This window comes from Triplophysa rosa, linkage group LG21, assembly GCF_024868665.1.
Source record: "Triplophysa rosa linkage group LG21, Trosa_1v2, whole genome shotgun sequence".
Classification (NCBI taxonomy): Eukaryota; Metazoa; Chordata; class Actinopteri; order Cypriniformes; family Nemacheilidae; genus Triplophysa; species Triplophysa rosa.
In genome coordinates this window covers 19218986-19228349 of record NC_079910.1, presented here as the reverse complement: position 1 = coordinate 19228349, position 9364 = coordinate 19218986, and the positions used below count along the sequence as shown (strand labels likewise).

Here is a 9364-nt window from a genome sequence, read left to right as displayed (position 1 = left end):
GTTTTGCGGGGAAAATACCTCATTTCTTTTAATTTTTGTATTACATTTCTCCTTGGTGAGTACCATTTTCTTTATAAGGAATGTTTTATTTTATCTGAGAGCTGGATGTCACTATTTAGGAGTGAATGCGGAAATAGTGAGTTTAAACAGTTATAGTGGATGACAGAAAATGCTTTATTTACATCCTAATACTATCACTGTGTGTGTATATAGTTGAGAATGTTTAAAAGATGTATAATTTCATCGGATGTAATATTTTTTTTGCTGAAAAAACGTGCACCATGTGATGCTAGCTTTGCTAGCGCTATGCCTAGATCTGCTAAATTGAGCGCATGGTTAATAGCATTGTGAGTTGCATATGTGCAGATTGATGGAAGAAAATGACGTTTTATTTCATTTAAAATGGTTTATTGCAACAAATACTGATGATTGTTTTGGCTTTGTTTTTGCAAGGCCGGGGTTTTTTGTTGTTGTTGTTGTGTTCTTTCCATGTGTGATTGAATCATCCCTGCCGCTGTGATCCCGAAATTTGTCCGTGCTGTGGATTTACTTCCTGTTTCGGACTGGCGAGCCATCCCATCAGTTAGTACCTGGAACAGAGAAAACACATTTTAGGATCTGGTAGGAAAAAAAGTTGCTTATATCTTGAGTTTTTTTTTCTCAAGTTTCCTGGATTTCTCTGGACATGAACGGACGTTTTTTCCCTTCACCACTAAGAGACAATACGATTATCTATATACTTTCTCCTTGGAATCTATGCTTTCTTGAAGTGGGACATTGAACATTGATTTCATTTGAAATCTGCTATTGAAAATTAGCAGCATTTAAAAACTCATTTTGTGTTTTAGAACACTGGTGAACTGATTTTGGGATTTTGAATTGAACTTTCTTCTTTGTCCTTATTGTTAAATCCTTTCTATAAAACATTGTATTTTACTTATCGGGGTTTATTTGCTTATAACTTTCATTTTTATATTGATTCCAGTTTATCTAAAAGAACTCAATGTCAGAACAATACATATTCCCTCTCTCTGGTTAAATTCATATCTGTGGTCTGAGTAGTCATTATATGTTGCTTGTTAACTTTGCTAACGTTTTGCTCTAGTGAGACAAATCTTACCTTCTGATTCTGGTCCAAGTACTCTCCCATAGGTAATAGTGTTCCACTGGTGTCGCTGTTAGCTGTGAGGTGTGCATCACGAACTCTGTGTTACATACAGTATGAATGTAGTAGAATGAATGCAGTCCATTTGTTATTTCTCATCCCCTTGATAAGACAGTTTGATTACTATATTGCATCTGTGATTCTATCATAATGCATGTCTCTGCTTTTTATGAATTCAGAATTCCCAACTATCACTTATATTTGCTGTGTTCCAATTTTGTCGTGGTAGATAATTTAGGACTGTGCTGTGTTAAGGCTAAAATTGTATTATTTAAAGGGGTCATATTGGACGCTTAAAACGAACATTATTGTGTTTATTTGCTGTAATACAGTGCGTTTACGCGGTTTACGGTTAAAAAAACACTTTAATTTTCACACACTGTGCATTACTGTTGCTCCTCTGTGCCCCGCGTTTCTGAAATGCCTAGATTGTTAACAAAGCTCATCGTTGTGAAAAGCGCAGTGTGCTCTGATTGGCCAGCTACCCAGTGCGTTGTAATTGGCCGAATACCTCAAGCATGTGCCGGAAATGTAACACCCCTTACCATATTCGGAACATCAGCCTTCAAAGCATATTGACAGCTGATAATGTCACCGGCACCGTGTGAGTTCAAGCCCGAATATGATTCAGAAAATGCATTTGATCAAGTAAATTATCAACTTTGCCAGCGCGACCTAGCCAGCAGAGCGTTACTGGTCGGTAAGGTTTTATTTGGAAAAACGATTAGGTTTAACAATTAGCTAACTATAGCTAACTTCTTGAACAGCCTTTGACGCCGTGTCTCGCCGTGTCCAGCTCCCGATGGATTCAGCCTCCTAAATATAAAACCATTTCTACATTTGTGATCGTAGAACTGACAAAAAGCTTACGTTTGAATAGTCAGTTGCAAATTCTTTAATAATGAAAACATACTTACAGGCTGTGAGTGAGAAGCAGCAGACTTTCCTTACAAAGTTGGATTTGCCCCACTTTTTAGAAACAGTCTTTGTGCACAACCAGGTGTTAATGAGCTGCACACACTCGGATCTTGGAGTTGTGCTGTTTTGGAACAGTGTTGTAAATAAACTTAACCACTGATTTCTAATCGTGTCCTCGTTTGGAAGACCCAACTAAGTAGTTTTCCTTTTGTAATGAAACGCAGCGTCTCCGCGACATGGCGGCAGCAAGAACAACAGTACAGCGGGGATAGACACGCCTTCTTTCTTTGCGTATACATTTTGGGCGGTGTTCTTCAACGCTTCTCATGAACTGATGTAGAAATGTGGGGGCGTGTTTAAACGAGGCGTTTTGGGCAGGTTTGGATGAGCCTCCGCTTTTAAATAAAACATCTCTTTTGGTTTGAGACTTCAATTTTTGCAATTTTACGTGTCTAATATATGGCTGAACAACTTGTAACACACCAAAGATACAGGAAAACACGAAATCGCGTCATATGACTCCTTTAAGGGTATTGTCATGGCTCTGCTTCATTTAGTCATGTTTTTCTTGGTCCTGTAGCAGAGCCATGACAAAGCCTTTGGTTATGTGTGGAGAGAAACATATTATTGTCCTGTTGACAATAATATACGTTCTCTCCAGTGTCTTGTCATTGGCCCCGCCCCTCTCGTTTCCTTGTTATCTTTCCCTGAGTGTTTTATGTTCCACACCTGCCTTCGTTCGTTATCCCTCGTTTGTCTTCCCTTTAAATACCCTCTTGTTTCTTTGTCCTGTGCTCGTGTATTATCTTTTGGATGTCTTATGGATGTGCTATGTTTCATGTGTTTCGTTTTGACCCCGCGTCTCAGCCTTGCCTTGTCCTGTCCGTGAACCTGTTTTGTGAAGTGAGTTATTTTAGTGTTCTTTGGTTTTTGTCTTGCCCCCTCGTGGGAAGTTTTTGTTTGTTGTATTTTCCTCAGTTAGTTTTTCCCCATTGTGGGTGTTTTTGTTTCTGTTTTTTTGTTAAGAAATAAAGTCTTGTTTTTGTTAACCGCTTACTGCCTGCCTGCATTTGGGTTCTTCCACGCACCAGTCGTGACAGGTATTACCACTTAAATGAAAACAGTACATTAAATGACATTCTTGCAAAATCACATTTACATCTGCCTTCAAAGTTTATAGTTAAATTGTACTTTTAAATTAGTTATGATATAAAAGTTATAAAGTTATAAAGTAATAATAATAATGCCTTTCTGACCTTGCACTGGCATGATCACTTAATCACAAATGGTACCACTGAATTTATCCCGACAGTTTAATGTCATGTAAGAATTTGTACATACCATGACAATTGCTTCATCCTTGATGGATGCAATGTTGTGGTTCTTCTTATGAACTACGACCCATTCCTCTCGCTTCTCATCAAACCTCTGAAGCTTCTTCTTGAGCCGCTGCTTCAGAGGCTGCTCCTTCTTACAATTCAAACAGATCTTCTGTGCACAATATAAAATACACTGACAAAAGGGACAAATCTTTTTTGTAGTCCCCCCTGGCATTGTGAGAGATAGAGATAGAAAGACAGACAGATAGAGGTTGGCTCTTAAAAGTGCCTTTGGGTTCGGTAAATCAGGTGTATATGTTCGGACAGGTGACTTGTTTGACAGGATCTGCAAGGGAGAACAGAAAATGTTATTTATGTAGTGTAGAGTAGTTATGTTAAAATAAGGTTTAAAAAGGGTACCCCCAATAGTGAGAGGTTCCCTTTTTCTTATAAATACTTAAGGTAAATTAATAAAAATGCAAGATTTACCAATTTCCTGTATGACAGTTAAAATGCATATAACATGCGTCTGGGGTTCCTCATCCCAGATTTAAAGGACACTTTATGTGCAGTAACTTTAGGCAAAGTTATATTGTTATTACTGACACATTACAGTGAAGTTGTGGGTGAATCACGATGATCCGCGAGAAAATGTCATTGACTAGAGCTCACACAATAATGCAATGCTCCATGTTGAGTTACCCTTCAGCTGATATAACTTAAACTACACTTAGCTTTTACTAGTAATCATTAATAGTATGATTATTGTAGTTGTTTATTTGATATTTGTATATTTTTAGGTCCCCCTGTAACAGTTCTTTTGATTTCTCCCAACTTCACTGACTAATTATATGTAACAGTTACACCTGTTAATTATACACACACTGATGAAGGCCCAAATGCATCAGTGTGCAGTGAAGTGAATAAAGGATTTTTAACTTTTTTTGGACCAGAAGAAGTGCCTTGAATTTCTTTCTATTAATAGAGTTAGCTTATATTGAAGTTAGCTAGCTCCATTCAGCAAGCCTAATTTGTTGTTATTATTATTATTCGCTAATAAGGAGCAAACCAATGGTCGGGTTTAAATTGTTGCTCAAGCATTTAAACCATGTGAGTTTAATGGCAAAGAAAGGCATCAATTACAACATTTAAACAAAACGTGATCATTGGTAATTAGCTCGTAACTTACCTGGACTGTGGTTTGAGCGCGCAATGAGAAGAATTCACCCGCGGCTGCGGCCTGGCTCCGGAGGCTGAGGATCATGGGTAATGCTGACAGAAATGCCAAATGTAATCCCCCCCAATTTTTTATCAGAGAATAAGGCAGAATATATATTTTATCATTTACACACTGTAATAAATGTGTGTGTCTCTAATTAACGCAGTCTCGTATATTTGTATGTATGACCGCCAGAGCCGTCTTTTGGGCGGGGCTCCGCCCTCTAGGGAGCCCCGCGGCAAGGGAAATATTTAAAAAGATTAATTGAAAAACAATTTAAACATCTTTTAGTTGATTTATTTTTATTTTGTGTAGTAGGAGTTTATTCTAAATAATGGCAATGTAAGGTGTTCGACCCTGACGTGTGTATAGCCTACTGTGTTGACAATGAGTTTCAAATGTGTCTGGTCCTTCACAGAAACGACTGAGAATTATGTTCCCACAGCAACTGATTGCACGTTTGCATTGAACGCGCGTCTTCTGTATGAAAAGTATAAGTGTAACGGCTCGTATCTGCGTTGTGTGAAATACTTGCGACAACCAACACCATTTCGCGCCTTGGGGGAATCATTTAATTCTGTTAAAACATTCAAATGAGGTGATCAGTTTCACAGCATTTTTACACGACGTCCCACCACAACCACTCTCTTGACTGGCGAGAATATTAATGACTAAACCGGAAAGAGTTTCCAACATGCCGCCAGCCAATGAACAGAGAGTGCAGGTCTATTATACTTAAAGGGCCATATGTATATAATAACCAAAAGCAAGTGAAAGCACCTTTTTTAACCTGTTACATAAGAAAAGCGTGCCAATGGCTGTTTTTTTTTAAATCCGGGCTGTTCTGTTCCGTGGGATAATGATTCAGGCTGTATTTCATTTTCACTGGCAATTGGGAGCACCGGGAAATCCCGATGACCTTGCTTGGACCCTGATTTGGCTTGGAAGAGCACCGCAACCAACAATGCAAATTCGAGTTACGGGTTATGTTCGTGGTGGAGGTCACGAAAGATTTTTCCTATTGAAATACATTAGATGGAAATTCGTGGTGAGTGACACGAAAAAAGAGGGAAATTCGTGTCCACCAACACGAACCAATAGATTAAATTTCGTGACTATATCACGAACTGCCGTGAGACTGGGTTGGTTTGAGGTATGCGCGCGCGCGCAGAGAGTCAGAGCACAAAATACTAAACGGAGTTCTCTTTCACGCATTCTTACTCTGAAACGGACATATTAACACAAAATAACCTAAAAATTCCCATATTAACAAGAAACCTTGTAAATGTATTCAGTTTGTTTCGTGACCAAACAGTTGGGAAACGAAACACGTGTTCCAGTATATTGCGCGAGCTCTTAAAGGGGCAGCAGCATAATAAAGAGCTCTATTTATAATGTTCATCAAACAACAACGGACAGGCCCAAAAACACTCACTGATATTAAAGGAATAACAAATAACGGAAGTAGCTTTAAGAAAGATGTGCTTTAAATGTGTTAATTTCTAATTGATTTATTAATGTATTAAAAACATTTTAAAGAAGTTTTAGTGAATATTTTTTCTTACCTCACCCCACGACTCTGGTGCTATCAAATTAAGGGCTGGTGCCACCAACTGAATAACTTGGTAGCACCAGTGCCACCTCTCTCAAGTGTTAGTCTAGAGCCCTGCTTTCTTGTAGAATTGTGCTTCAAATAAAGAACTTTATGTTGACCAGATTGTTAGTTAATCATTTACAAGTCAGTATTGCCTATATGGACAGCGATTTAAAAAAAAAAGTGAACTTGTAAAACTGCGGTGTTAAATGCGATGCGGTCGAAAATTTGGGTGCACCTAACTTTTGTGCTGGTGCACAAAGGCGCACCAGTCCAACCAGTCATATATGTTATTAAAAGACATATTTATAATTCATTTTTGTGTAATATTAAACTTCCCCTCTCAAAATGATTTGCAGCATCCGGGTGTTATTAGTTGGTTGGATGGTTTTATATGGACGGGAAAATGTGAACTGCGTCGGGCTGAAACTAGCAAAAACACTTGCGCTGCGCCTTCCGCCGCGTTGCCCTATAAGTTTATAGAATGTTATGGGTTTAGAACATGATGTTATCCGTTCTGACATACAGTGTGACAGCATTTGTAAGTTTGACAGTAAAAATACATTGTTTTGGTCTTGGTTGAGCTTTTGTGTTAAAGAAGTTAAAGCATTTTAAATTTGTGTTAAATGTATGGATTTTGTGTCAAAGCAACAAGAAATGTGTTAATTGTATAGCCTACACAGCCAGATGTTGTGATAACTGTGTTAAGAGTTTAGGATAGTTGTTAAAAGCATCGGAAAAATTGTCATAGCAATTGTAAAAAACTGTAAACACCCAGACTTTAATTCTGAGAATTAAAGGTGGACTCTTGGCCAGTCCTTGGAGTCCAGACCATCTGTAATAAATGTGAAAAATACCTTTAAAAAGACAAAACTGCATCAATAACAGAAAATGAAAGTTTTCAGTGCAGCTGCAGCAAGTGTTGGTTTCTTACTCTGGATTCCTAATTATTTCTTACCAGATATTCATAAGATAAAAAGTGAACTAGAAAGTTTAAACATTTACAATTGCCCATATATAACCTAATGTTTTGTTTTCTTCTCATATTTACAGGCTGTAATTTTACTGGTCTGTGTTGTCAAAGTTTGGCTTTAGCACTACAATCATCAAACCTGACAGAGCTGGACCTGAGTAACAATGATCTGCAGGATTCTGCAGTGAAACTGATTTCTGATGCTCTTGAGAGTCCCAACTGTAAATTAGAGTCATTGAGGTATTTAAGAACCTGAATGAAATCAGTTCAGGTGATAACAACTGTCAGTGTGTGTAGATAATCTGTCTGCTGATGTGTGTATCTGTAGATTATCAAATTGTTGATGTGTGTTTTTGTAGATTATCAGGCTGTCGATGTGTGCGTCTGTAGATTATCAGACTGTTGATGTGTGTGTCTGTAAATGACCATGATGTTGATGTTTTTTTGTAGATTATCATGCTGTTGATGTGTGTGTCTGTAGAGTATCATGCTGCTGATGTGTGTCTGTAGATTATCTGGTCGTTGATGTGTGTGTGTCTGTAGATTATCTGGTCGTTGATGTGTATGTGTCTGTAGATTATCATACTGCTGACGTGTGTCTGTAGATTATCTGTTTGTTGATGTGTGTGTCTGTATATTATCATGCTGCTGATGTGTGTGTCTGTAGATTATCTGGTCGTTGATGTGTGTGTCTGTATATTATCATGCTGCTGATGTGTGTCTGTAGATTATCTAGTCGTTGATGTGTGTGTGTCTGTAGATTATCTGGTCGTTGATGTGTGTGTCTGTAGATTATCATGCTGCTGATGTGTGTCTGTAGATTATCATACTGCTGATGTGTGTGTCTGTATATTATCATGCTGCTGATGATGTGTGTGTCTGTATATTATCATGATGCTGATGTGTGTCTGTATATTATCTGGTCGTTGATGTGTGTGTCTGTAGATTATCATGCTGTTGATGTGTGTGTCTGTAGATTATCACGCTGCTGATGTTTGTCCGTTGATTACCAAGATGTTGATGTGTGTGTCTGTAAATTACAAGGATGTTGATGTGTGTGTCTGTAGGTTATCTGGCTGTATGGTGACAGAGGAAGGTTGTGTTGCTCTGGCTACAGCTCTAAATACAAACCCCTCGCACCTGCGAGAGCTGGATCTAAGATATAATCACCCAGATCACCCAGGAGATTTAGGAGTCCAACTACTCTCTGATAGACTCAAAGATCCTAACTACACATTGGGAAAACTCAAGTAAGCAGGACACAATACGAAACCTTAAATGGTTGTAGTGAGGTGCTTTAACCAAACTATGACCAGAAGATGAAAGCCACCATTATTGTGGTATTTAAAGATCAAATGCTTTCAAAAAGAGTTCAAATTTATAGCATGTCTTTAGCAAAATGTATATAAATGTATATACACACATACAGTACATGCGGATATACAGTAGGTATAATGTAAAAGTGTAAGGTTGTAAATGTTTTAGAATTGATAGTACATGTACACAGTATCTTCTTTGTATTTTGCATATTTTTTAACCTAAGTTTGAACAAAGAGTATATAACAAGATAGACAACTTATTTTCTAAATGTCTGAATGTTTATCTGCTTTCAGTTTGGACCATGGAGAAGCTTGCAGGATTAAACCAGGACTACGAAATGTAGGTTTTTCAGCACAAACATGCATTTTTAGTCTTTCAAATGCTTTAATTTTATATACAGTAGATGTTCTTATGCTCTAATCTGTGTGCAGATGCATGTAAACTCACACTGGATCCAAACACAGCAAACACTCACCTCATTATGTCTAAGGAGAACAAAAAGGTGACATATGTTGAGGATCCTCAGCCTTATCCTGAACATCCAGACAGATTTGAGCACTTGGAACAAGTTCTGTGCAAAGAGACTCCGGACGCTGACCGGACGCTGTTACTGGGAGGTTGAATGGAAGGTGTGGGTCCGTATAGCAGTGACGTATAAAGGCATCTGCAGGAAAGAAGGGAGTATCAGTATGTTTGGCCTTGATGACAAGTCCTGGAGTTTTTTCTGCACAGACACTGGATTTGCCATCTGGCATGACAATGAAATCCAGAACATACATACCCCTTCACATCCCTCTAACAGAGTAGGAGTCCCAGACAGCACAATCCATCTGGTTTACGTCTATTTGACGTCTGC

General features: G+C 38.3%; 1 protein-coding gene and 1 long non-coding RNA gene across 2 annotated transcripts; one reads left to right on the top strand and one right to left on the bottom strand.

Moving 5' to 3' along the window:
• Window positions 1-478: 478 nt before the first annotated feature.
• LOC130545600 (uncharacterized) lies at window positions 479-5947 on the bottom strand. Its single transcript, XR_008961667.1, has 3 exons — window positions 3425-5947; window positions 1121-2478; window positions 479-590 (listed from the first exon to the last, which is right to left on the bottom strand). It is a non-coding gene; the product is annotated as an uncharacterized LOC130545600 (long non-coding RNA).
• Window positions 5948-6704: 757 nt separating this feature from the next.
• Window positions 6705-9364, top strand: LOC130545386 (ribonuclease inhibitor-like). The gene is made up of 5 exons (XM_057319841.1): window positions 6705-6756; window positions 7269-7428; window positions 8256-8438; window positions 8802-8847; window positions 8940-9364. Exons 1-5 carry the CDS (start codon window positions 6705-6707, stop codon window positions 9012-9014), a joined length of 516 nt encoding a protein of 171 aa, XP_057175824.1. The 3' UTR covers window positions 9015-9364.